Source organism: Nelusetta ayraudi, unplaced genomic scaffold, assembly GCF_046127955.1.
Source record: "Nelusetta ayraudi isolate G7.1 ecotype Tasmania unplaced genomic scaffold, CSIRO-AGI_Nayr_v1 ptg000175l, whole genome shotgun sequence".
Taxonomy (NCBI): Eukaryota; Metazoa; Chordata; class Actinopteri; order Tetraodontiformes; family Monacanthidae; genus Nelusetta; species Nelusetta ayraudi.
The window spans coordinates 523406-550000 of NW_027466224.1; the positions used below are offsets into that span (position 1 = coordinate 523406).

Consider the following 26595-nt stretch of genomic DNA (forward strand, 5'->3'; position numbering starts at 1 on the left):
GTGTGTGTCTACCCCCCCCCACCACCACCCCCAGTAACCCGGCCCACCACAGCTCAGATCCTGCTGATGACTCATCTCTCCCCCGCCATTCCTCCTTTCCTCCCCCTCCCCCTTCCAGCTTTTCATCCATCACTCCTCCATCCATCACTCTTCCTCCTCCTCCTCCTCCTCTTCCTCCGTCTCTTCCTCCTCTGCCACCTTTGTGCCTGCTCCTTTTCTTCAGGTCAATATTTGTTTCCTCCTCCACCTCCTCTACATCCTCCACCTCCTCCCTCTCATGTCTTATCTCCTCCTCCTCCTTCTCCTCCTCCTCCTCCTCTTCCTCAGCAGGATACCACCTCTCTAGTATCTTTACGACCCACACTGACATCAGCTGCTGACCGGGGGGATAAAATCTTTGTTATACCTGTGCAACAGTGAAAAAGACATACACAGCGTGTGAGGGCTCTGCAGCTGACCACCAGCTCTTCCTGTCATAGAGGTTTTACAAACTCACATTCCAGATATTTAGCAGCTACATAGATTACGCACATTCCCTCCGTCCATACGTTTTATTCTTTATTCTCCATTCCAACGTGTGCTTAACGTGTTGCTTTGAAAATCCACTGCCTTCTATTTTGTCTTCTTGGCTCTTTACCTGGGCAGTGAGATATTGCCCTCTTGTGGTTGATGTTGGATCCTACAACTTACAAACTCGCTTTTAACAAAAGATTAGGACAAGTTATGATGATGATGATGATGATGATGATTTCCAGTACATTAACCACTTTGTTTGTTTTTCGTGTGTTGAAGTGAGGTTGTGTACCAAGATGTACGTCTTTGACATGTGTTCAATAATAATAGACGCGTCACGTGTGCATGTGGCTTGAAATGGAACTTGCTTCTATGATGAGAAGTCAGCGGTTTAGTGGCGGTCAAGCGGAGCGCACGTCGCTCGTCCGGAGGTCACATGACAGGCAGCGAGTTTTCGCAAGCATCAAGCTAGCGGAAGTTAGCAGGAAACAAACCGGATGTAGACGCCGTTTCCCCTAAAGTGTAAAACTCTCCTCTCCGACCACAAAGCGGATTGACCTATATTTTGAAAAGAGCCCTGGGGGTCAGTGAACCGGGTTAGGTTCAACTTGACGTAGTCTCTTAAAGAAGTTGTCGCCGTTCTTGTTGCTTTTCTCCCAAAATGTTGTCCGCTGCTCGGCTGTGTAGCAGCAGCCTGTCAGTGTCAGGACGCCTCGGCCACTCGGAGACGAGCAAAGTCTGAGAAAAAGTAAGTTAACTTTATTTTATTTTTGTCCTGTCTGTCTTGATATGAGCTGAACTTTATGAGAGCGGCTGGTGTGTTTGGGCGAACCGGCATCGGAACAGCCACTTCGTACCGTTAGCTGAACCGTTAGCCGAGCCGTTAGCTGAGTCGTGAGCCGAGTCATGAGCTGAACATGCTGCTGCTGCTGGTGACACAGACGCCGCGTTCTGCTTTTCTTTCTCTTGTCACTTCGCCAACTGGAGGAAAAGTTTGCCTCTTCTAGGGCGACATTCTTCTCCCGGAGCAAACACGTTTGTTTGCTGGGTGTGTTTGTGCCTCTTCAAGCAGCAGACTGCCCCGCTCCGGTTGTTTATCCCGGATGATTCATTAATTCAAAGCTGCTGCGGTTCAGGAGTGACTGGACTGCTAAAGTGCTGGAGAGTCACTCCTACTGCCCGGGGCGCAGCAGGTGGCGCTCAGAGAGATCATGTCATGCCATCTCATCTCATCTAAAATAATCTTATTTTTTCTCATCTCAAATCATCTCATTTTATCTCAAATAATATAATTTTAAATCATCTCATCTCATCCTTTTCCTCAAACTATCAATAGTTAAACTGTTAGAGGAAGCTATGAAGGTTTTCCTCTTCAGTGAGGACGTGAGAAAAAAACTATGAAATAATTTATATGTATAATATTTTAAATAGGGGACATACCAAAGAAATCCATCTTTAAAAAGCTCCTTATGAAAACCAGAAGTGAAAACCAAACCAAGTGTTCAGATTATTATTATTATTTTATTTGGTTGCAGGATCAACACCTTGAAATAAACAAAGATGTCAATGAGATTCTTTTGCCACAAAGAAAAGTTTGGATCTTCGTGTAAAAATAAATCTTCTTGTTAGACAAAGTCAGTTTGTAAAGTGCCTCCTCCTCTGGTGAAGTGATTTGTGTGTGCTGACTGCTAACAAGAACTGAGAACAAGGTCAATCTCTTGCTTATCTCGGTCACACATCCTTTTTTCTACAAGGTTGGACAAACTTACAGCGTTTCCATGGTTTCCATGTGGAGGCGGAGCCAACAGTCACAACAATTTGTTGAAAGTGTCTGAGGAAAATTCCCAAATATTTTCAGTCTTCTTTTCAACATTTTCACAGGGAGTTAGGAGCAGCTAGCAGCAGGGAAGTGGTTCTGGTCATTGATTCACATCATGACTCACAGCAACAACACAACAACAGCAGCAGCAGAGACGTTCGTAATGCGGCGGATTTTCACCTCTGTGGTATGTGGAGTTTTTGGGTCAGAACTCAACCCAGTTCTGCTTCTGGGACTGTGTGACATAATGAACAAAGGAGTTGTTTAAATGACTCACTGAGTCCGGGGGGTGGAACTCCGCAAGTGTGGAGTCTCTTCCAGGATGTTGCGTCTCAGTCCGAGCAACTCTGGCTCAATCAGATGCAGTGATTCACTCATACTGATTCACTCGCATCACTGATCACCAGACTAGCCATTAGACCCCCTGATATATATGTACATATACATATATATGTATGTGTGTATTTATCTGTATGTGTGTGTATGTTTATGTGTATAAATGTGTGTGTGTATATATATATATATATATATATATATATATATATATATATATATATATATATATATATATATATACAAACAGACACTTTATATGTATCCGGTGTGACAGCATGGAGAGGTCACAGTCTGAGCCCAGTTGTGTAAGAGTTGATGAGGTGGGTCGGCGACAATAAGCCGGGGGCTTCTACGTTCTCACGGGGCTGTGGGGGCGAGGTTGTCGTCTGATGGTGGCGTTGTGCGTTTGTCGTAGGTCGACACTCAGCTCGACTCTTCTGCTTCCATAACCTTGCATTAGTTTAGCATTAAAGCTAACGGAGGAAACAGTTGGCCAGCTAGAAGGTGCTAAGCGAAACAGAAGCGAAAAGTATCTGACCCTCTGACAGGAAATGCAGTCTAAAACCAAATGCACACACGCATTCACACACTCGCACATACACACACAGGCCTCAGCAACACTCAGCAACAGCAGCAGCAGGAATCACGACCCGCTGACTCAGCAAGATCAGAATTCCTGAGTCTTAATCCTGACTCGTTTGGCTGAGCTACAATAAGCTTAGCCTGTAGCTTTGCTTGATGTTAGCCTGTGGATTCGCTGAAGAATGAGGCTTCTTCTCCTCCTCCTCCTCCTCCTTCTTCTTCATGAGCAGCTTCACTTCCTGTTGTGTGGCTGCTGCAGGGATCCAGAGTTTCAAAGAAAACCAGCAGCAACAAACTGGTCTGGTGAGACTGGGAGATAAAAAGACGGGTGACTCACTGTTGGATCCTGTTGTCATGAGGATGACACACACACACACACAGTCAGTCTTCCTCAGTCCGTCTTTTCTGCCGCAGCACTTCGTGATGTCACAGAGGGCTGAGAGGTGATTTGCACCGGGAACTAAAATCTGTTCAGTCCAGTTTGTTGTTGCCGTCGTCATCATGACAAAGGTGGCTGATGACCATGGTGGAAAGTTAATCTGCACTTACTGAGCAATCCACTTCCTGGTTGCCGGAAGGCTCCGCCCACTTCACCTAGCAGAGTGTGAGGCGTTAATGTTGAGAGAGACCGAGAGAGAGAAAAAGGGCGAGAGAGATAGACCGAAAGAGAGAGTGAGAAAGAGAGAGAGAGAGGGTGCAGTCACCCCTGGACAGGAGCTACAATGAGGTGCGTTTGATTTGCTCACCTCCACGATTAGGTGGTGGTGGTGGTGGTGTGTTGTTGCATTGTGTTGCGTTGTTGTGTTGTGTGTAGTTATGTTGCGTTGCTGAAGCTGCAGCTTGTGTGTATTGTGTCGCCGTGCAGGTCAGATGTGCCGCTGCAGCAGTTGTGTTTGTCTGGGTGTCACACTGTTGCTGTGTGTGTGTGTGTGTGTGTGTGTGTGTGTGTGTGTGTGTGTGTGTGTGTGTGTTTGTGTTTGTGTGTGTGTGTGCCAGATACATATATATATATATATATATATATGTCCACTGTGATAAAAGCTGCTACATCACCAGGCTGTGGTTTTCCACGACACACAAACCTGCTGTGACAGTTGCTGTCGACTGACATGTCGCTGTCACGCTAGCCTGGTGATGTCACAAAGGGCGTCAATCGGAGCCTGTGTGTGATTGGATGGGACCTGGTTTAGTTGAATTCCTCTTGGCTGACAAATGAGAGTGTGTGTGCGTGTGTGTGTTTGACCCAAATCTCTTGAGGAATCACACACACGCACACACACACACAGGGAGCTAGCTGAAGCCGTGTGTGTGTGTGTGTGTGTGTGTGTGTGTGTGTGTGTGTGTGTGTGTGTGTGTGTGTGTGTGTGTGTGTGTGTGTGTGTGTGTGTGAATGCCTCATTGTGAGTCTCCACAGTCGCTGTTTACTGGTAGAACTCTGAGTTGTTATTGGTTGTTTTCAGGAGGGGGGTGGGGGGTTGTGTAACAGGAAGTCAGCACTTTTTTTTTCCCAGGATGACGAACATGTCGTCCCAGGATGACATGTTGTCATGTGTCAGCAGGTGGAGGGAGGTGTGTGTGTGTGTGTGTGTGTGTGTGTGTGTGTGTGTGTGTGTGTGTGTGTGTGTGTGTGCGCGCCTTGGTGTCAGCAGAATGTAACCCCCCCTGCCCCGTTTATCACTAACAACTTCCTCCTTTTACACTTGAGCAGCTCCCTGTGTGACATCATAGGGGGCTTGTGGTCTGCCAAACCCCCATTGCTTCCCGTAAACTTCTCCCCCAAGGCTGTGTGTGTGTGTGTGTGTGTGTCGCGGCCCTCTGAGGACGGCAGTCGGACTCGGAATGTCACTGATTGCGAGATCAAATGTTTCAAACTTCCTCATTTTTCAAACAGGAAACGCATTAAACATGTTGCGGCGTCACCGAGCCGTCTCATTGGCTGATGTGGGAAAGTGACTCATCAGACTGTTGTTTGGCTGAGGGCCAATCACTGCGTGTCTCTCCCCCCACTGCTCTGTTGTGACTGAGTGCTGGTGGAGGAAGGAGGGGGGGGGGGGTACCAGTCACTTCCTGTCCGCTCTAATTATGGCTCAGTGGTCATGTGACCACAGCCGGCCAGTAAGACGTCTTCACGGCTAGCAGCCATCAGCTAGCATCTCAGCTGTGACAGTCTGGGCCAGTTAGGCCTCGTCTGATTGGACGAATTTACAGCGTGAACTTTTCTTTTGTTTTTTTTTGTATTTTTTGAAATGTTGTTGCTCCTCACAGTCCGCAGGCTTGTTAGCTTAGCATTGCTGTGTTGTGAGGCAGTTGCTGCCCCCTGCTGGACGCAGGAAGAAGAAGAAGCTGTAGGGAAGAGGCCAGAACACCGAGGTGTGAAACGACATGTGGAGTAAAACTGCTTGAGACAGAACAGGAAGTCCTCTGTGTGTGTGTGTGTGTGTGTGTGTGTGTGTGTGTGTGTGTGTGTGTGTGTGTGTGTGTGTGTGTGTGTGTGTGTGTCAACACTTGTGTCAAACACACTTCCTCCCATCACGGACTGCTGGCATCATACAAAATGCATGTATTTAAAGTATAGATGCATTTTGTTCATCACAGTTTGAGATTCAAAGTGAAATCTGTTTTTGTTTGGCCGACCTGAACGCCGTTGAAGCCGATGCGTCACGTTGATGTCTCTCAGTAAAGTACAGCACATTGTGTGTTATGATGAAAGTCAACCGGATCCACTGTGTTTTTACACCATCGACTTCCTGTCTGAACGGTCCTACCTGCTGCGATTGGGCAAGCGTCAAAGAATAAACGGCGGCGTTCTTTTCCAGCGGCCCGGGTTTTACTGCTTCTGGGTCGCCTGCTGCGAGCCTGCACATTGACTTTAGTGGCCGGGTTTTACTGCTTCTGGGTCGCTTCTGAACCGCGGCCGCTCTGCGCCTGCTGCGAGCCTGCACATTGACTTTAGTGGCGGCGTTTTACTGTGTCGATGCAGACGCTCTGCTGACGCTCTGCAGATGCTTCTGGTGTGAAATAGGGGTTACTGCTGCTGCTGGTGTTGCTGCTGCTGCTGCTGTTACTGCTGCTGCTGCTGTTACTGCTGCTGCAGCTGTTATTGCGCTACCTCAGGTCATTCCTGCCTGCAGCCATCAGGCTGTGTAATTGCACACTCTGTAAAATCCCATCCACTGGGATACAACAAAAATCTACAAAAACTGTAAATTTCTCATTTAGATGCAATAGAAACGTATTTAAAATGTTTAATATTAAATATGTCACTCTTTATTTTTCTGTATATACTTACAGATATTTTATTTTTGTCTATATCTTCAGTTAATATAGTTCCTGACCACCATGGGATCAATAAAGTTCTTCTTCTTCTTCTTCTTCTTCTTCTTCTTCTTCTTCTTCTTCTTCTCCTTCTTCTCCTTGCTACTGCCGCTGCTGCTGCTGCTGCTGCTCTACTGCTGCTGCTAAGTCAAGCCCAAGGTGGAAACTGCATGTAGCCGTAGTGTCTCTTCCCATCATGCCTCTGTAAATCCGGCGATGCATCGGGACGGATAAGCCAATCAGATCGAGCTGAGACACAGCAGCAGCTACGATGCCGTGGCGTCACGCTGGAAATGTAAAACTCTGTTCTGGGGATTTGCTGCTGACCTGTATAAAATAAATGTTTAGGAAAATTAAAAGTCCAGGCTGTAAAAACTTGAAGGTCAAAGGTCATCCTGTCAGCTCATTATTATTGTATTGCAGTCTAATAATAATAATAATTCTCCTTTGGCTCTATTGGACTTTTGGCTGCTGTACCTCGAGTGGCCATTGATGGCAAAATATAGCTGCAGTCTGGTGTCCAGTGCTTATGATCCATCCAGGTGTGGGGCCAGGGTCAGAGGTCAAGGCAGGATGAGGCTCCGCCCTCTCACAGCTGACCCTCTCTCTCTCTCTCTCTCTCTCTCTCTCTCTCTCTCTCTCTCTCTCTCTCCACCCCCCCTCGACCTCTCTAACAGGTGTGTGTCCCCCTGGTGCCCTCGGTGAGGTCACCATGTCCCAGGTTGATGCTGATTGGTCAGTGTCGTGCTGGCTGAGTGGTCTTCGTCTCTCCCAGTACTACCCGTGCTTCCAGGCAGCAGGTGTGACCTCATTGGCTCAGTGTCGGGCGCTGACGCCCGAGTGTCTGGAGCAGGTGGGCGTGGCCTTGCCGGGCCACCGCCGCCGCATCGTGGCCAGCCTGGGGAGGGCGCCGCCGCCGCCACAGGATGGCGGCGAGGACGACGACGACCACCGCCACCACCAGGACGAGGAGGCTCCGCCCTCTGACCGCCCCCTCCCGCTCCCCCGAGAGAGGAGCAGAAGAGGGGGAGGGGAGGGGCGAGTGAGGCCCATCCCCAGAGAGAGAACCAAGTTCCGTCCTGCCGCCGCCCCCCCTCCTCCCCCCGATGACCCACCCCTCCCCACCGACAGCCCCCCTTTCTCCCCCACCCTCCCCCCCGTCCCGCCCCGCAGCGCCCTCAACTGCCCGCCGCAGCCCTTCGTCGCCCCGGGCCCCTCCCCCTCCTCCCCCTCAACATCCCCCCGGCGCTCCCGCCCACACACGCTGCCCCTCCTCCCCCCTCCCCCGCCGCCGCGCCCTGACGGCCCCTCCCCCCTGCCGTCCCCCAGTGCCGCCAAGACTCCGCCCCCACTCCCCCCCAAAGCCTCGTTCAAAGTGGCTCCGCCCCCCCTCCCGCAGCGCCCCCCGCCGCAGCTTCATCATCATCATCTTCATCATCCAGACAGCAGGTGAGAGAAAGTCCTTCAAACACGGGAGGCTTCAAGTCACACACGAGAGTCTGCTACTATCTGGTGGCCAGAATGGGAACTGCCGCCGTCTATTTTGGGTGGACCGAGAGACTCTGAGGCGCTTTCTGATCTTAAAATAATGCGTTTCTCGTTGGTGTGAAGCGGCTGCCCTCTGGTGACCAGAGTTGGAACAGCAGCCCTTTATTTCTATCATTGAGTTGACGAACTCTTTTTTTTCTGTTGAACGGACAGAGGCACTCTGAAGCACTTCCTGCTATTACTGTGACGTCATTCCTGTCTGTGTGAAGCGGCTGCCATCTGGCGGCCGCGTTGGGAACTGCAATCCTTTAGTGTTGAGCGGACAGAGACACTGGAGCACTTTGTGACGTTAAAGTGACGTGTTTCTTGTTTGTGTGACGCGGCTGCCCTTTGCTGGCCTGGATGGGAACTGCAGTCCTTTATTTGTGTACTGAGTGGAGAGATAAGTGGACAGAGACTCTGAGGTGCTTCCTACTATTAATGCGATGCCTTTCCTGTTGGTGTGAAGCGACTGCCCCCTGTTGGCCAGGGTGGGAACCGCCGACCTTTGTTCCAGCATGGACGGAGAGACCCTGAAACGCTTCCTGGTGTTAAAGTGATGGGTTTCCTGTTTGTGTGAGGCGCGAGGCTGCTGACTTGACCACGGTAATGCTCTGTGGTCACATCCTGTTTGAGGTGCGGCACTTTTTTCGTCGTCTGTGTTTGACAGACTTTGTCTTCGAGCCCCCCTACCCCTCAACTCCCGCCTCCTAACCCTACCCCCCCCCCCCTTCCCCTCCGTTTGTGCTCCGTCCAGTGAGAGGAACAGAAAGGGAACTTTGCCTCGCTTGCTCAGTCGCTTGGTGTCTTCTAGAGAGACGGACAGGAAGTGGCTGCTTTCACCATCCTTTGCTGTCTTCACCTCCAGCTCTCTCACTCTCTCTCTCTCTCTCTCTCTCTCTCTCTCTCTCTCTCTCTCTCGCTCTCTCTCTCTCTCTCACCGTGCTGCCTCCTCCTCCCATCTTTTGCATCACACGCTGTCATTTCCTCCTCTGCTGTGCGGCTCCGTGTCGTCTCATGCTCCAGGACCTCAGGACGCACGACGACCTCCTGACCTCCATGAGTGACAGGTAACGACCGACCCACCGACCGACCGGCCGACCGACCGGCTCCTCTTCTCCTCTTCTCCTGTCCTCCTTCCTGCTCCCCACCAGTGGAGGGGCTTCCTGGGTCTCTGCTGCTGCTCTGCTCTTGGTGCTGGATGGGAAGCCACCAGCAGGATGGGGGCGTGGGGGGGCTCTCGGTCTTCTCGTTGGCTGTCGGCGAGGAGCCGTGAAGGGAACCTGATGCACGTCTCCGTCTCAGCTGCTGCAGCCAGAGCAGCAGGATGATGGCCCTGAGTGAGTGACAGGCTGGGCTCCCACTGCTGGAGGCTACTGGTAGTGTAGCGGCGCTCACCCTGCACTGTGCCGCTGCTGAAGAGGGAAAGAAAAGGAGGAACTGTGTCAACGCTTCCCGTCTTTGTGACTCTATTTTTACTTTACTACCGTTTTTATTCTCGTTGCTGCTGCTGCCAAACTCTGGTGTGTGTGTGTGTGTGTGTGAGAGAGAGAGAGAGAGAGAGAGAGAGAGAGAGAGAGAGAGAGAGAGAGAGAGAGAGAGAGAGAGAGAGAGAGAGAGAGAGAGAGAGAGAGAGAGAGAGAGAACGATGAATTTGTGTTTATATCGGTTTCACTAATTTAGAGGGACTGCAGTGTGTGTGCGTCTGTGTGCGTTAGGAGTGTGTGTGAGGTTTGTGGTGTCGGTGGTAACATCTGAAAGTCAAGCTGCAGAAGACAAAGAAGAAGAAGAAGAGCGTCACCTGCTTGTCCCTCCTGTCCACCGGGGGGCGCTCTTTCCTGCATGTGATGCTGTGTTTGTGTGTAAGACCAGCAGCTTCTTCATGAAGACCTCACAACCAGAGTGAGTCATGTTCCAGCTTTCTGGGTGAAGGGCTGGGATGTTGGGGCTGCAGTGGCTGTTTGCAGTTGTTGTGCTTCGGTGGTTGTGTAGAGTTGTGTTTAGTTGCTGTGTTGCAGTTGCTGCGTTTAGTTGTTGTGTAGCGGTGGTTGTGTAGCGGTGGTTGCAAGTCCCTGCGAGGCGGTCGGACCTGTTTGTCTGCTGCTGCTGCAGTCAGCGGCTGCCACAGCTGTGCAGGAGCTGCAGGTATTCACTGAAGGCTGCGTTGCCACGGCGACACGGCAGGTGAGGCAGGTTCAGACCTGAGAGAGGGAAAGAGAGAGAGGGAGAGGGAGAGAGATCTGTGTGTGTGTGTGTGTGTGTGTGTGTCAGTCGGAGGGTTATGTTTGCTGAGGTCAGGCTGCTGTGCGACTGGTGAGTCAGTGAGTTACTGACCCTGTTCCTCTCCTTCTTCTCTTCCTCTTCTTCTCCTCCTCCTCCTCTTCCTTCTTCTCCTCCTCCTCTTCTTCCTTCTTCTCCTCCTCCTCTCGGCCTCTTCCTCCTCTTCATCTTCATCCTCCTCCTCCTCCTTGCTCTCCTTCACCTTCTCCACCCCTTCCTCCTCCTCCTTCACCCCCACCCCCCTCCTGCAGCAGCCTGTCTTTGGTGGATGACACCTCCCCCCACAGTGAGCAGAGTCCTCAGGTTTCTCCTCGACCCAGGACGCCCCAGAGCCCAGAGGAACCTCCAGAACCCGGTGTTCCCATCAGGATCTGGTCGGAGCCCCGCCCACAGTCCGGTGAGTCAGTCAGTTCAGCTCTCCAGTCTTGGTCAGAACACCTGATGGTTCCATCAAAGGGTGTTGGAGCAGCAATAAATCTGCTTTTGCTTCTTTGCTTCCTCCTCCCAGCAGAGAGAATATTTTCCTCAGTCTGATTCAATCTGGTTTTACTAAAATGACTCTCAAAAGGCTTCAGAGAACTGGAGGAACCAGTCTGATCACTGGTTCCATTCCTGCAGCTGCTGGTGGTGCTGGTGTCTCCTGCAGTCTCCTCTTCTCCTCCTCCTCCTGCTCTTCCTACACCTCCTCTTCCTCCTGCAGCACATCAGCTGCACTGGCTGTGCAGCTTCACCTGCAGGAGCTTCAGTGTCTCTGACGTCAGTCTGAACATCTCCAACCTTCTCAAACCTCCTGGCCTCTTGATGGTTTAGTAGTTTTGTTTTTTTAGATTAGATTAAACACAGTGACCAAAAATCCTGCAATAGAAAGGTTCATTATGAATGGCATTTCAGGTCAAAGGTCATCCTCTCAGTTGTTTTTTAGAGGTGTTAATTTATTTTTATATTGTGGTCTAATGGGGGCAAAAATGCCTTTTTGGGACAGATGGGATTTTTTTGCTGCAGTACCTCGAGTGGCCACTGGGAAAAAAGAAAAAGAAAACCGGTGCGCTGCCTGCCATATTGCCAGTCTGGTATCCAGTTGTTGTGTACATTACCGATCCCCCCTGGTGCCATGTGTACCATGTCTGCACTACCCTCTCTGACCACTAGGGAACTCCTCTAACAGCGCTCTCCTCTCCTGGACTCTGCTCAGGCTCCCGGTCGCCCCATGACCCCGCTGACGACTACGAGGAGCCGGACCTGCCCACCTCCTCCACCTCCTCCTCGTCCTCCACCTCCTCCACCTCTCGCACCCATCGCCTGAACACTGTGGCAGATCAGGTGACTTGACTCCGCCCCCATCAACGCTCGTCTCCCCGCCCACCACCGTCCGTCTTGACTGACTGACTGACGGCGCCCTCCAACTCCTCCTCCTGCTCCTCCTCCTATTCCACCTCCTCCTCCTCCTGCTCCTCCTGCTCCTCCTGCAGGACATGTCTCTCCAGGTGCCGGCGGCGCCGTCCAAGCCTCGCTTGCTCTCAGCATGTAGCGACGAGGAGCTGCTAGACGGCGACGAGTGAGTCACATGACCTTCCATGCTTTTTTAAAAATTAAACTACTGGATTTTTTTTTTGACTCATGGGTTCAATGGGTTGTAAAACGTGACTGACGGGGGGCTGGAGCAGCAGCAGATGAACAAAAGCAAAGTGACAAGAAAATCTCTCTAAAGCTTCGCCTCTCTGTTGAAGTGAAAATACAGCTTACTGCTATTCAAATGTAATTTGGAGTTATGTTATTCTTCATGACATCATCATCATCACTGTGGCAGGCAGCGAGAGAATGCAGGGAAACTAAAACACGAAGGTTTAGTTTGATCGTGTTCATTATGTCTGCAGCTTTCATAGGTTTCTGTCTTTCTTTTGTTCAGACAACGCTTCTGTTTGTTCAACCCTCACACGCTTCCTCAGAAGTGTGACTTGGTGGCGTGTGTGACTCGTCTTTATCAGCACGCAATCATGCAACAAAATATACACTGGGGAGACATGGAGGAGCTTTAACACTCGGGAAAAAAAGAACATCAAAAAGAATGCAAGAGAGAGAGGGGGACGGAAAAAAGTCTGAAAAAAACGAGCAATAAGAGAAAAGGGGGCACCAGGAAATCCACAAATCAGCCATAAACCGTCGTCATAAAAGGGAAAATCACATCATGGACTGAGACAATGACATGCTCTCACACCTGGAGCAGCATCCTGGAGAGGCCAACAGACAGCGTAATAACATCAGCTGATAAAGACGACACACCAGGTGACACTTCTGAGGAAGGCGGGAGCTTCGTCGTCAAGGTAGAACAAACGAAAGGTTTATTAGTATAGTTCCAAGTTTGGCGGGCCGGATGAAAAAGCTTAACAGACCCCATATGGCCCCCGGACCGTAGTTTGCCTGTGCCTGTGACAGTGTCGTCAGTGTCCTCCTGACAGAGAAAGATGCTCATGGAAATATTATCATTATTATTATTATTACTGGTAATATTATTATTGCTATTATTATTATTATTATTGTGGTGGTTCTCTCTAAATGTGTGTGTTGTCCCGACGCCCCCAGCTCGGAGGACACCCTCCGCCTCAGTCCCTCTGCGACGGTGAAGGATGACGACTCGGAGCTGGGCACCGTCGTCATGATGGGCTGGCTGGAGAAGTATTCGCCTCAAGGGTACGACTGGACTGGATCACCTCACCTCACCTAGAGGTCCTGGACCAGCCCACAACCTCACCCTGTGTGTGTGTGTGTGTGTGTGTGTGTGTGTGTGTGTGTGTGTGTGTGTGTGTGTGTGTGTGTGTGTGTGTGTGTGTGTGTGTTTTTCCTGGCCCTCAGGGTTCTGGGTTTCCAGAAGCGATGGGTGAGGCTGGAGGTCGACTATCTGAGATACTTTGAGAAGGACAAGGTGACCAGGAGCTTCAGCTGAGAGGAAACACCTGCAGAGCCTCGTCTAGTCGACGTGTATAATCTGTGTGTGTGTGTGTTGCAGGAGGTGGATTCCAAGGGCTTCATCTGCACGGCCTCCATCACACATGTGAACTCTGTCGGTGACGTAAAGTTTGAGGTCGTTACCAACAACCGGACTTTTGTCTTCAGGGCCGACAGTGAAGGTGTGGACAGGCCTCCTGGGGCCTCCTCTGAATGTCCTTCTTGGTTTCCTCTTGGCTCAATCCAATCACCGTCTTTCTTCTGTCAGCGCGGAAGAACAGCTGGGTGATGGCACTGCACGACTGCGTGGCGGGGCGCCACCCGCAGGGCACCGTGAGCGCACTGCCGACCGCCGACCACCAGGGCTACCTGGACTTCAGAGGCTTCAAGGGGAAAGTTTACGTCGTGGTGGCCGCCGACAAGGTGTTCCTCTACAAGACCCAGGAGGTACCGGCTCCACACCCAGCAGCCTCCTGCTGAAACTCACCTGGCTTTGTTGGGACCCGACGCACACATTTTGAAAGGGACGTAAAAAACATTGAGGTTTAGGAGGGCGGAGCCAACACAAGACTCGGGGTTTGGTCTCGGAGCTGGGGAAAGGTATTGGTGCCCTTTGTGACATCACAGAGAGATGCTGAAATAAATATATATATATATATATATATATATATATATATATATATATATATATATATGTATATATATATGTATATATATATGTATATATATATGTATATATATATGTATATATGTATATGTATATGTATATGTATATGTATATATGTATATATATACATATATATGTATATGTGTATATATACATATGTATATATGTATGTGTGTGTATATATTTATATATTATATGTGTGTGTATATACATATCTATATGAAAGCCATGTATGTATATATGTATATATATACACACATATATATATATATTTCTGTGTGTTGTGTGTGAATATGTATATATATATATGTACATTCCATGTGGCTGTTTTCCAGGACCAGCGTATTGGAGTGGGCATCACCTACATCAACATGAATGTGGGCAACGTGAAGGAGACGGACCAGCGCAGCTTCGACCTGACCACGCCCTACCGCCTGCGCCCCTTCAGGTCAGCCCCGCCCACTCTGGCCAAGCGGCCGACCAGTCATTGTCCTCCTCCGCTGACTCTCGCTGTCTGAGTGTGTTGGGTGGAAACTCTGCTCAGAGCGGCCAGGAAGTGATGTCATGGCGGTTTACTGAAAAAGCAACCTTCTGACCTCAGAGTGTTCTGCAGAGTGCTGCTCTGAAAGCCTTTTGTGTGACTGTGTGTGCATGCTTGCATAGTGTGTGTGTGTGTGGTCTGACTGTGTGACCTCCAAACGCTCAGCTTGACATGATCTAAGTGTGTGTGTGTGTGTGTGTGTGTGTGTGTGTGTGTGTGTGTGTGTGTGTGTGTGTGTGTGTGTGTGTGTGTGTGTGTGTGTGTGTGTGTGTGTGTGTGTCCAAACTTGATATTTAGCAAATATATGAAAGTGTCAGTGTTCACACCCACACTCTCTCTCACGCTCTCTCTCTTTCTCACACACACACACACACACACACACAATGCAGCTCTGGCGTCACGGTGTGTTTTGTCGCCCCCTGCAGCTTCGTGGCAGAGTCGGAGCAGCAGCGGGAGCAGTGGGTGGAGGCCATGCGTGGCGCCATCGACGCGGCCTTGTCCAACTGCGACGTGGCCGAGCAGATCTGGGCCGAGCCCAGCAACAGCCGCTGTGCCGACTGCGGCGCCGCCAAGCCCGAGTGGGCCGCCATCAACCTGTGTGTGGTGGTGTGTAGCCAGTGTGCAGGTCAGTGTGTGTTGGTTACAGTCGTCGGTTTGCAGGTGTGTGTGTGTGTGTGTGTGTGTGTGTGTGTGTGTGTGTGTGTGTGTGTGTGTGTGTGTGTGTGTGCGCTCACAGTATCCTCAGCCACAGTCTCGGCAACATATTTTAGTGACCGTGTGTGTGTGTGTGTGTGTGTGTGTGTGTGTGTGTGTGTGTGTCTCAGGGGAACACAGGGGACTGGGCCCCAGCATCTCAAAGGTTCGCAGTTTAAAGATGGACAAGAAGGTCTGGACAGAAGAACTGATACAGGTAAACACACACACATGCACGCACACACGCTTTAGTGCAGTCGGATGACGGATCAGTTGAGCCAGGATAACCGAGATATTTCTAGATATTTCCATTTCTAGCATACAAGGCACACACAACCTATGCAAGTGTGTGTGCTGCCCCCTGGTGGAGCCACTGAATCTCCTTCCACAATTTTTCACATTAATTTTGGCAGGGTGTAGTTGCAATTCATTATATGTGTATATCATTCTGTCTATCTATCTGTATGTATGTATGTATTTATGTATATATATATATATATATATATATATATATATATATATATATATATATATATATCTGTATATGTGTATGTATGTATGTATACATACAGAGTCAGCCAAAATAATGTAAGCACACATCAGGAAAAGATAAACTTATCATTATCATCATTTGATTAAACTTTCCATGAGGTCTCTATATGTGTACTTCTACTATTTACAAATTAAATATTTCTGAAAGTTTTCTTTTTCTTCCTAATGCATGTACACATTATTTTGGCTGGCTCTTTATATATACACACACACACATACATTTATAGATATTTTATAGATGAAACACTGTGCGCACTGACGGCTCCCCTTCGCTCCAGATCTTCCTGCTGATTGGCAACGAGCGCGCCAACACCTTCTGGGCCCAGAACGTTCCGCCCAGCGAGGCTCTGAGCGCCGCCAGCAGCAGCGCCGATCGCCGCAGCTTCATCAGCAACAAGTACCGGCAGGGCAAGTACAGGAATTACCACCCCCTGTTCGGCCACCAGAGGGAGCTGGACAGCGTGAGTTCTGCGCCACATTCCATCCCCTCCATCTCGCCTCGTAGCTGTGTGTGTGTGTGTGTGTCACTCACACATACACACACACACACTACTAGTTTGCTAGTTTGTGATTCACATGTAGCACCTGACCATTGGCTCTGCTGTCAACTGAGAGAGAAATAGAGGGTGTGTGTGTGAGTGTGTGAATCACTCTGCTGGGACTAAACAGACTGTGAAGAAGGAAGTTTTATTACTGTACCACACACACACACACACACACACCACCAGTCAGTCTCCTGACTTCTTCTTCTTCTCTTGGTTGTCGAGTTATTTGCGTCTCTGTCGTTGTCGTCGTCATCTGCGATCTTGTTGTCCTCGTTCTGCTGTGTTGTCAGTCTGGGTGTGTTTGACCTCGACACCTGCGTGTGTGTGCGTGTGTGTCCTACTGCAGGTGTGTCTGCTGCTGCTGCTGCTGCTGTTGTTGCTGTTGCTGCCAGTCTTTCTTCACTCGTCGCTCTGATTTGTGTTACTACCTGTTGCCGTTCTCTTCCGCCTCTCTCGCTTCTCTGCCGTCTGACTGTGACATCACTGGTTCTGCCGGAGCTGGAATGTGACCCTGCCTCCTCCCCCGGCCCCTCCCCCCTCCCCCTCCCCCTGACTTCTCCTCCCTCATTGTGTTTGGTTGAGACGGCGAGGACGGTCGATCCCTTCGCTCCTCTGTAAGTGTCGCTTTAGTCGCTCTGTGTGTTTGTGTGTGTGTGTGGGTGGGGAGTGCTGGGGCAGTAGGAGCGGCAGTGTGTGTGTTGGAATGTATGCTCATAGTCTTTGTCAGTGTCGCCATATTACAGTGACTGTGTGTGTTTTGAAGAGGGGGCAGAAATGCGTTGTGTGTGTGTGTGTGTGTGTGTGTGTGTGTGTGTGTGTGTGTGTGTGAGAGAGTGAGAAAGTTGAAGGGCTCCCCTCTCTCTCTCTCTCTTAGTCAATAGCTGTCATTGTCTCTCTCTCTCTCTCTCTCTCTCTCTCTCTCACTCCCATAGTGCAACAGCAGGTTGCAAACTTGATGTGAAACAAAACTTGACTTGTTTCTCCTCTCTGTCTGAATTTGAAGCCGTCGCTCTCGTCTCACACACACACACACACACACACGGTGGCAGCAGTAATCTGTGTGTGTGTGTGTGTGTGTGTGTGTGTGTGTGTGTGTGTGTGTGTGTGTGTGTGTGTGTGTGTGTGTGATGACCGTCCGTCCCACTAACTCATTCACTCTTTCATCTTCTTCATCTGATAATATTTTTCCTTTGGCGTGATTGTGCCGGTGGTCCAGATGTGGATGCAGACACACCCAGATGTTAATCTCCTCTCCCTCCGCTCGCCTCCTCCTCTTTCCCTCCACTTCTCCCACTCTTTTTTTTCACTTTTCTTCCCCCTCCCTCCTGTTTTTTCTCTCTGGAGAAAGAATTGGAGCTGATTCTTGACCCCCCCCCCCCCTTCTGTGTGTGTGTGTGTGTGTGTGTGTGTGTGTGTGTGTGTGTGTGTGTGTGTGTGTGTGTGTGTGTGTGTGTGTGTGTTATTCCATGACTGCTTCATCGGCAGCAGATGTCGGTGGGCGTGAGGTGCAGCAGCGCTGGAACCCGTTTCCCCTCCGCCTGCGCTGTGATTGGACGGTTTCTCTCCGTCTGCCAGCGCCTGATTGGCAGGACACTGACCTACATACACACTGTTTCTCTATGTGCTGCCAAAGTGACCTTTAACCTCTGTTTGACAGTGCAGAGTTTGTTGGGGGGGGGGGGGGGGGGGGGATGGGGTTGAACTTGGTGTTTCCAGACCTGCAGGCTGACCAGCAGGGCGGCGCTGCTCCAGTGTTGGTGGCTGCTATTGGCTCGTTAGCGTAGCACTTAGCCTGTTAGCAGCAGCGTGTGTGTCTGTGTGTCTGTGTGTCTGTGTGTGTGTGTCTGTGTGTCTGTGTGTGTGTGTGTGTGTGTGTGTGTCTCAGAGAGCTGTGGAATTTCTCAGTTACATCCACAAACAGCCTGTTACTTCCAACCCCCAGGACCAGTATGTGTGTTTATTTTAGTGTTGGTGTTTTTATAAATGTGTGTGTTTGTGTGTGTGTGTGTGTGTGTAATTTAGACAAGTCTCTCTTGACTGCTGTTACAACAGAAGGATTAGTGTGTGTTTTGTGCATTTTTTTTCTCAGGCCAAATCGTGTGTGTGTGTGTGTGTGTGTGTGTGTGTATGTGTGTGTGTGTGTGTGTGTGTGTGTGTGTGTGTGTGCCTCAGCTGTCTAAACACCCCCCCCCCCCCCCGCCCCCACTCACTCCTGCTCTCAGTGATTTCTTTTCCTGCACTCCAAAGTTTAAACACTTCACGGTCACTTTTTTTTCTTCCCGAGTTGTGTTTTGAATTGAGAGTGAAGCCGCTTCCTGCTGGCAGAGTGGGTCATGTGACCTGGGGCCATGTGACCAGCTCAGCAGCTGCAGCAGGGACCAGGGTCCACTGGCTCGCCTCTCTGGATGTTGCCATCACATCCACACTGCTTGCCTGCCTGACTGTCTGTCTGTCTGCCTGTCTGTCTGTCTGCCTGCCTGTCTGTCGGTCTGCCTGTCTCTCTGTCTGTCTGCCTGTCTCTCTGCCTGTCTGTCTGTCTGTCCAACTGACTGTCTGTCTGTCTGCTTGTCTGTCTCTCTGCCTGTCTGTCTTTCTGTCTGTCTGTCTGTCCAACTGACTGTCTGTCTGTCTGCTTGTCTGTCTCTCTGCCTGTCTGTCTTTCTGTCTGTCTGTCTGCTTGTCTGTCTCTCTGCCTGCCTGTCTGTGTCTGTCTGACTGTCTGTCTGTCTGTCTGTCTGACTGACTGACTGACTGACTGACTATCTCACTGACATTCTGTCCATCTGCCTGTCTTCCTGATTCCCTGTCCCTCTCTCTGTCCCTGTGTGGCGCCCCCTGGCTGCAGGCGCTGTGTATGAACGTGCAGAGCAGTGACCTGCTGGAGACGCTCAGCCTGATCTTCTGCGGCGCCGACGTCCACTGCTCCACTCAGATGGCCACCTGGGACTCGCCGCTGGCGCTGGCCGCCGCCCACTCGCAGTCGCTGCAGGCCGAGCTCATTGGCCTCAACCTCAACACAGGTGAGTGGGTTGGTTGGCACGCCCCCCCCCGGGACCTCCACTGGGAGAAGGAGGCGGAGGAGCAGGAGGGGGAGGTGCTCCGTGGTTGCCGTTCGAACCTCACTGTGTTTTTTTTTGTATCTCCTCCCTACCTCCGGCCAATCAGAGCTGCCGCGACTGGATGTGGGCGGAGCCTCCGACCCCGTCCACTACTCGGCGCCGCCCTGCGTCTCTCACAACGGCTTCCTGTTCAAGACGGCGTCCGTGAGCCGCGCCGTGGCCGAGCGGAAGGCCAGAGAGGGTAGGAAGAAGCCCCGCCCCCTGACGCCCCTGTCCCCCTGCTGCTTGCCAGGCCGCCGCCCACTCACCACGCTGTCCCCCCTCCCCCCAGAGTTCACTCGCCGCTGGTGCTCCCTCAACGACGGCTGCTTTAGCTACTACGAGAGCGACAAGAGCTCCGCCCCCAACGGCACCATGAAGTCCTCTGAGATCGTGTGTGTGGCCGTCAACCCCCCGGACAAGCACGGGTACGAGACCACTCCACTTCCTGTTCCTCACACCCCCCTTTCTACTTCCTGTTTCCGCACCTCCTCTTCCACTTACTGCCCTCCTCCTCCTCCTCCTGCTCTCAGTATCCTGTCAGCCAATGGCTGTCTGGATCCTCCTCCTCCTCCTCCTCCTCCTCCTCCACTTCCTTCTCTTCCTCCTCCTCTTGTTCCTGCCACCTCCGCTTCCTCCTTGTTCTCCTCCTCCTCATCTTTCTCCTCTTCCCCTTCTTCTACTCGACCTCATTGTCCTCCTTCTCCTCCTTCTCCTCCTGCTCCTCTTCCTGCCTCTTCCTCTTTTTCCACCTTCTTCTCCTCCTGCTACTCTTTCTCTTTCTCCTCGTCGTCCTCCTCGTCCTCTTCCCCCTCCCCCTCCTCTTCCTGGCCCTCCTCACCCTCCCCCTCTCTCCTGGCCCCTCCCCCTCCAGGTACGAGCACACCTTTGAGCTCTACTCGGAGTCCAAGCGTCTCTACCTGTTTGGGACGGACGAGGCCGACAGCCACAGGTCCTGGGTCAAGTCCATCGCCAAGGTGAGCGGCCGCCTCACTTCCTGTCACGCTCTCACATGGCGCTCGGCGGTGACCACGCCCCCCCCACCCCTTTAACGGTTCCTGCAGAGCTTCATCCCGCCGTGGGCCGAGCCCCTCCTCAGCCTGGACTTTGAGCGCATCGGCCGACTGAAGTGCAAAGACGGCCTGAACCTGCAGACCTCCAGGGTGGGCTGGTTCGCCCTGGTGGGCTCCACCCTGCACGCACACCTGGCCCCTGGCCAGCAGGAGGAGCTCCACCTGCGCAGGCTGAGTGAACTCTGTGAGCGCACACACACACACACACACACACACACACACACACACACACACACACACACACACACACACACTCGGTCATTAGCTGCGTTTCCATGACTCCTAACAACAGGTGATGGAAGCAGCTCAATTTGGAAGAACCTCTCTAACATGGCTGAAAGGTTTTGATGCTCTCATCAGGTGGTTTTTCATACACATCCATACAGAGGGATACCACAAAAGTTTTTTTTCACAGTTACACGTCAGCGATGTACAAGGTCACATGACCAGTTCACTTCAAGCGAAAATGTTTGGACGGAGGAGGAGATGGAATATTTTATCAAGTCATCAAAGAAACCATTCTTGACAGCGAACAACATGGAAATGCAGATTTATGTCAAAATGTTTTGTACCTCCATCCTCCTCACAGTGGGCTCTCGCAGGACGAATGCTTCACTCCATTCATCGGAAACACCTGCAAATCACAATTGTACTTTTATTTTGAAAGTTTTTACTTTGTGAAAAACTTTCAAGGAAACGCAGCTACTCGCTCACTGTGGTGCGGCTCCTCATACCTGTGTGTGTGTGTGTGTGTGTGTGTGTGTGTGTGTGTGTTGCAGCCATCCAGCGGGACAACGAGGTGATTGTCCTGGTGAAGAAAGGCAGGTGAGAGACGCCGATCAGGTTCCGAAGCTTCAGCCCCACACACACACACACACACACACACACACACACACACACTGACCTTGGTGTCTTTGGTTACAACATTATTCAGTGTTCATGGTGGTCGCAGTGGTGATAAGGTCACTGGTTCCAGTCTACAGTTCAGTACTGAGCAGAAGCCCAGTGGATGAAGCCCCACCAAAAAGTTCTTATCATACATCCATGTGTTGAACCTGTCAGTCTGCCATCTGTTGGTAGAAGCAGGAATTACATCTCTGTGGCCAAACTGGTACTTGGGGCTGAAAAGTCTAGCAGTTGTCTGGTGCCCCCTGTTGGCCGTTGCCTTGCATTGCGCCTCTCTCAGCTGAACCTTAGACCGATAGACTCCTCCTCCTCTTCACATGATGTCTCAGGTGGCCCCTGACCCCTGACCCCCTCCCTGCCCTCTCTCCCAGGACTCTGTACATCGAGGGCGAGAGGAAGCTGGACTTTGCCGGCTGGTGTTCAGCCATCGAGGTGGCGGGACGGAGTGGCGAAGACACGCTGACCGAGCAGCAGCTGACAGAGGACGACGTCCCGGTGACGGTGCACAGCTGCATCAGCTACATCACGCAGTGCGGTGAGCATACACCGTGTGTGTGTGTGTGTGTGTGTGTGTGTGTGTGTGTGTGTGTGTGTACACAGTATATATATATTTATATGTTTATATATATATATATATATATATATATATATATATATATATATGTATACACACACACGGAGGGCTCCGACTTACCCCGCTGCTCCCCCCCCAGGCCTGACCTCCGAGGGCATCTACCGCAAGAGCGGCGTGAATTCCCGTGTGGCCGCCCTGGACGAGCGCTTCCGGCGGGACGCCCGCAGTTTGTGCCTGCGGGACGGCGAGAACCAGGTGGACGACGTGTCCAACACACTCAAGCGCTTCTTCAGGGACCTGAAGGACGGGGGGCTCTTCACCCAGGACAAGACCTTCTGGCTCAGCACCACAGGTCAGCCGTCTCTCTCTCTCTCTCTCTCTCTCTCTCTCCCTCTCTCTCTCTCTCTCTCTCTCACTTCTTTCTGCTGCCAGGTCCTGACAGATGCATAGAGTCACTCCCGACTAACTGGCCATCATCCCAGGGCTCCACACTGCCCCCACGTGGTCACGTTTTGTCTCTAGAATTTGAAACATGCAAAATCTTGTCCATTTTATATATATTTTTCCATCTATTAGGGCATGTGTGACCAGAAATTAATTTTATTTAAAAATGACTTTGAAATATGCATTGTTGCTGACCAACTTCTGATCTGTCTAAAGATGAATTGAAGACATTGTAGATTCTACATTTTCCGTCAAAGTATTTATAAATATACAGTGAGAATGAGAGGAAATGTGAATATTTATACTAGCAGTGAAAAGTTGGGACACACCTTCTCATGCAATTTTTTTTTTTTTATCTTTACAACTTTTTACACTGCATATAAACACATCAATTGTATGAGCAAAATATATGTCATTATGCAGCTGAGAAAAACACGTTCAATAACTCTAATAATGTTTTTTATGTAAGGTGGCTATTTTATAATATAAATATAAAATGTGTTTGTTATTTGACACTTTTATTGTTTCCTACATAATTCCATGTGTGTTCATACGTAGTTTTGATGCCTTCAGTGACGAACTGCAATGTCAGTAGTCATGAGAATGAAAGAAAAGACATTAGATTCATAAGGTGTGTCCAAACCTTTGACTGGAAGTATGCTTTGCAAGTCATATACAGTAGGTGGCGCCACTGTGCTACAAGTTAAAAAGAAAGTTAGTCTGAAGCCTTGTGTCCTGTCATATCACATCTGTGTTTAATCTTCATCCACACGGACTATTTTTGTGCCAGAAGTTGACCTTTGACCTCCATCTGGTCCTACAGGCATCCAGGATGAAGGTCAGAAGATCAGCCAGTACAGACAGCTACTCTGCAGGCTGCCGCCGGTCCACAAGGCCACACTACAGGCTCTCATCCACCACCTCCACTGGTCAGCAGCGCGACCACACGCTCCCTCCCTGTTCGCGTGTGTGTGTGTGTGTGTGTGTGTGTGTGTGTGTGTGTGTGTGTGTGTGTGTGTGTGTGTGTGTGTGTGTGTGTGTGTGTGTGTAAACCTGTGTGTGTGTGTGTGTGGCAGCGTGCAGTGCTTCTCGGAGAGGAACCAGATGCAGAGCCACGCCCTGGCCATCGTATTCGGCCCCACGCTCTTCCAGACGGATGGCCAGGACTATTCGGCCGGCCGTGCCATCGAGGACCTCATCGAGCACTACACACACATCTTCCAGGTCTGGGGCAATCTGGGGACCCATTACCCCAATCGGCACCTCACATCCGGGCACCTCGTCGGTTCTGGACTGTGACGGACCGCTGTGAGCTCCAGCGGGTGGTAGCTGCTGCTGCTGCTGCTACTGCTGCTGGACTGAACATGTGGACGCTTGGTTTTTGCAGGTGGATGAGCAGAGGCTGAAGAGAGACCTGGAGGAGATCAAGTACATCATCAAATTACGAGACAGCCTCAACACCAAGTTCCCCGTGAGTTCCTCTCGCCACTGCTGAGCACTTCCACTCTGCATTGCACTCTCTTGTGTGTCCTCACCCTGTGTGTGTGTGTGTGTGTGTGTGTGTGTGTGTGTGTGTGTGTGTGTGTGTGTGTGTGTGTGTGTGTGTGTGTGTGTGTGTGTGTGTGTGTGTGTGTGTGTCGGATCAGGCCTCGGAGCCCGGAGGTCACTTCCTGTGCACGGTCTACCTGAACGAGAAGACGGATGAAGCTGAGGGGAGCATCAAGGTAAGAACCACTTTGCCTTTAGACCTGACCTGCACTACAACACCTGTCCTGCAGGCGGGGGGGTTAGTCTCAGCAACACACACACACACACACACACACACACACACTGACCCCCCTGTCCCTGCTCAGATTCCCGGAGCCATGACGGCAGCGGAGCTGTGCTCTGCTTTCCTGAACCACAAGCTGATCCCGGTGAAGGAGGAGGAGTTCTGGAGCTGCTGGGAGGTCAGCGACAAGGAGGAGACGGGTGAGCGCGTCAGCAGCTGCCACACACACACACCGTCTACAGTGTGAGTCCACTCAACATGAAAACATGATGCCGGGCTAAACACAAACAGTGAGTCCCCAGCTGCCACCATGGCAGCGTGTGTGTTGGTTGGCCCTGTGCCTCGTGTGTGTATATGTGTGTGTGTGTGTGTGTGAGAGAGAGACACACACACACATCTGGCCCGCCTGCCGGAGCGTCTTCCAGTGCCAGTGAATGTCTCCTCGCCTGGCTGGAGTCCCTGAAGTCACTGGCTGCAACAACCTGAGCAGCTGCTCCACAGGAAGTGAGGGGGAGGGGCAACAGGAAGTGAAGGTGGAAGGAGACTCCTAGGCTGGGGAAGGGAAGGACCGACCACCGGGGTCAATGACCTTCAGCTGACCTTGAACCCGCCGCCTGCTCTCTCTCTCCTCAGAGCGCCCGCTGCACTACCGAGAGCGCCCCCTACCCCTCGTGCACTCGTCTGGGACCAATGCCTACCTGATCGTCAAGAACCACCTGGTCATGCGAGACATGGTCCGCTACCTGGGTGGGTACACACACACACACACACACGCACAAACACAGAGGGAGGCGGGGCCCTGGGGGTCACATGACTGACGCTGCTCCTCCTCTGCAGCCGACAAGAAGGACGTGTCCAAGAGCGGCTCGCTGAGCTTCAAGCCAGAGCGGAACATCCTGGGTCTGGACCTGTCCTCCTTCGACGACAGATACTTCATCCTCAACTCCAGCTCCCTGCGCATGTTCAAGGACGTCCTAGTGAGTGTGTGTGTGTGTGCGTGCGTGTGTGCCAGCGGTGAAATGTACTCTGATTCGGCTCGTACACAAAACAAGGAGCACCATCAGACTCAGTAATGCATTAAGTATCCAGCATCCACATATGAGTGAGATCATGAAACACTGATGATGTCATTGTCTGTTTGTTAAAGTAATGATAACTGAAAATAATTAAGACACATATAAAAAAAAACTCTCTCTCTCAGAGCAACAGTCCTGAGCGGGAGTGGCCGGCCAAAAACCTGCAGGTCTACCTGGGGATCAAGAAGAGGCTCCACCCCCCCACATGGTGAGGAGAGCAGGTCTTTGATGTCACTTCCTGCCGCCATCACATCACTTCCTCTCGCAGCTTCAAGTCAACCCCATGATTTGGCCGTATAAGGAACTGGGCACCTGGGGACAGAGCCACCACTAGGTGGCAGCCTTCCCCTGCAGGAATAACACATACCTGTGTGTGTGTGTGTGTGTGTGTGTGTGTGCGTGCAGCTGGGGACTGACGGTGGTGTGTGAGAGGAAGAAACACGGCCGAGCGGACAGGCAGCAGTGGTGAGAGGCTACACACACACACACGTACGCACACACACACTCACTCACACCCACTCACACACCAGTGTGTCACCTTCGTCCTGGACCTGCTAGGTTCAGTACCTGCAGTCATCAGGACCCAGTTAGCCACACTCCAGTCCAGAAGGGGGCGCAGCGGCGTGATGCAGCCCTGTTTGCAGCAGCAGGAGGAGGGGGTGGTGGAGGATGAGGAGGAGGAGGAGGAAGAGGAGGATGAAGTTGAGGAGGAAGTTGAGGAGGAGGAGGAAGATGAGGAGGAGGCAGAGGAGGAGCAGCGTCCTGGGGTCTTGATGGCGGTGTTGGACTGGCAGTCTCTCACTCAGACTCCTCAGTGCTGCTGCTGCTGCTGCACCAACCTGCTGAGGCTGAAGACGTCTTCCTCCCTGTGGCAGGTCACATGACCACAGAGGGCCTGGGGGGACGAGCCTGTGAAAGGTCGTCTCCACCCAGGGGGGAAAAACACACACACACACACCCGGTCACCTGCAGAGTGTGTGTGTGTGTGTGTGTGTGTGTGTTCACACTGGAACACACCAGTGCCAGTGAAGCCTGTCAACCATCTCAGAGCATCGTGGGGAGGAAACACAGGAGGGTGGAGGAAGGAAGGAAGATGAGTGGAGGGAAGAAGTGCAGAGGAAGAGGAGGATTGAGAAAAACACCCAGAAGGTTCATGAGAACTTCCTGCAGCAACTTCCTGTTTCATCCTGCTGCTCTGGCGTTAGCAGGGCTTGACTCAGTGTCTGTTTGGGCCTCATTTCCTCAATTATTGTTAACACACACACACACATACACAAACACTCTCTCATTCCCTCTCTCTCTCTCTCACTCTCCCTCTCTCTCTCTCTCTCTCTCCCTCT

The 26595-nt window shown here is 51.3% G+C and overlaps 2 protein-coding genes across 15 annotated transcripts in view; both read left to right on the top strand.

Annotated features, from left to right (window-relative positions):
- Window positions 1-4650, top strand: part of inppl1a (inositol polyphosphate phosphatase-like 1a) — a 62185-nt gene extending 57535 nt beyond the window's left edge. Inside the window, exon 27 of the transcript XR_012925492.1 lies at window positions 4551-4650. The gene's annotated coding sequence lies outside the window, so the exon portion shown is untranslated. The remainder of the gene's footprint in view (window positions 1-4550) is intronic.
- arap1 (ArfGAP with RhoGAP domain, ankyrin repeat and PH domain 1) overlaps window positions 1101-26595 on the top strand; it is a 37701-nt gene continuing 12206 nt past the window's right edge. For 3 of the 14 annotated variants that reach the window (XM_076014941.1, XM_076014940.1, XM_076014942.1), the window contains exons 1-29: window positions 7243-8014; window positions 10624-10769; window positions 11565-11692; window positions 11842-11927; window positions 12953-13060; window positions 13223-13292; window positions 13377-13497; window positions 13584-13762; window positions 14318-14430; window positions 14949-15148; window positions 15348-15433; window positions 16047-16229; window positions 19159-19333; window positions 19479-19613; window positions 19704-19839; window positions 20286-20388; window positions 20476-20668; window positions 21264-21309; window positions 21762-21925; window positions 22104-22316; window positions 23232-23337; window positions 23485-23632; window positions 23796-23879; window positions 24055-24132; window positions 24262-24379; window positions 24813-24926; window positions 25017-25156; window positions 25381-25463; window positions 25661-25720. In XM_076014941.1, coding sequence (XP_075871056.1) covers window positions 7278-8014; window positions 10624-10769; window positions 11565-11692; window positions 11842-11927; window positions 12953-13060; window positions 13223-13292; window positions 13377-13497; window positions 13584-13762; window positions 14318-14430; window positions 14949-15148; window positions 15348-15433; window positions 16047-16229; window positions 19159-19333; window positions 19479-19613; window positions 19704-19839; window positions 20286-20388; window positions 20476-20668; window positions 21264-21309; window positions 21762-21925; window positions 22104-22316; window positions 23232-23337; window positions 23485-23632; window positions 23796-23879; window positions 24055-24132; window positions 24262-24379; window positions 24813-24926; window positions 25017-25156; window positions 25381-25463; window positions 25661-25720 — 4253 coding nt within the window. In that variant the 5' untranslated portion in view covers window positions 7243-7277. Of the gene's footprint in view, window positions 1262-3953; window positions 3978-7242; window positions 8015-9010; window positions 9163-9888; window positions 9995-10153; window positions 10277-10344; window positions 10406-10623; window positions 10770-11564; window positions 11693-11841; window positions 11928-12952; window positions 13061-13222; window positions 13293-13376; window positions 13498-13583; window positions 13763-14317; window positions 14431-14948; window positions 15149-15347; window positions 15434-16046; window positions 16230-19158; window positions 19334-19478; window positions 19614-19703; window positions 19840-20285; window positions 20389-20475; window positions 20669-21263; window positions 21310-21761; window positions 21926-22103; window positions 22317-23231; window positions 23338-23484; window positions 23694-23737; window positions 23880-24054; window positions 24133-24261; window positions 24380-24812; window positions 24927-25016; window positions 25157-25380; window positions 25464-25660; window positions 25721-26595 lie in introns of those variants that run through there. The other 11 variants (XM_076014938.1, XM_076014939.1, XM_076014951.1 and 8 more) reach the window with 11 other exon arrangements.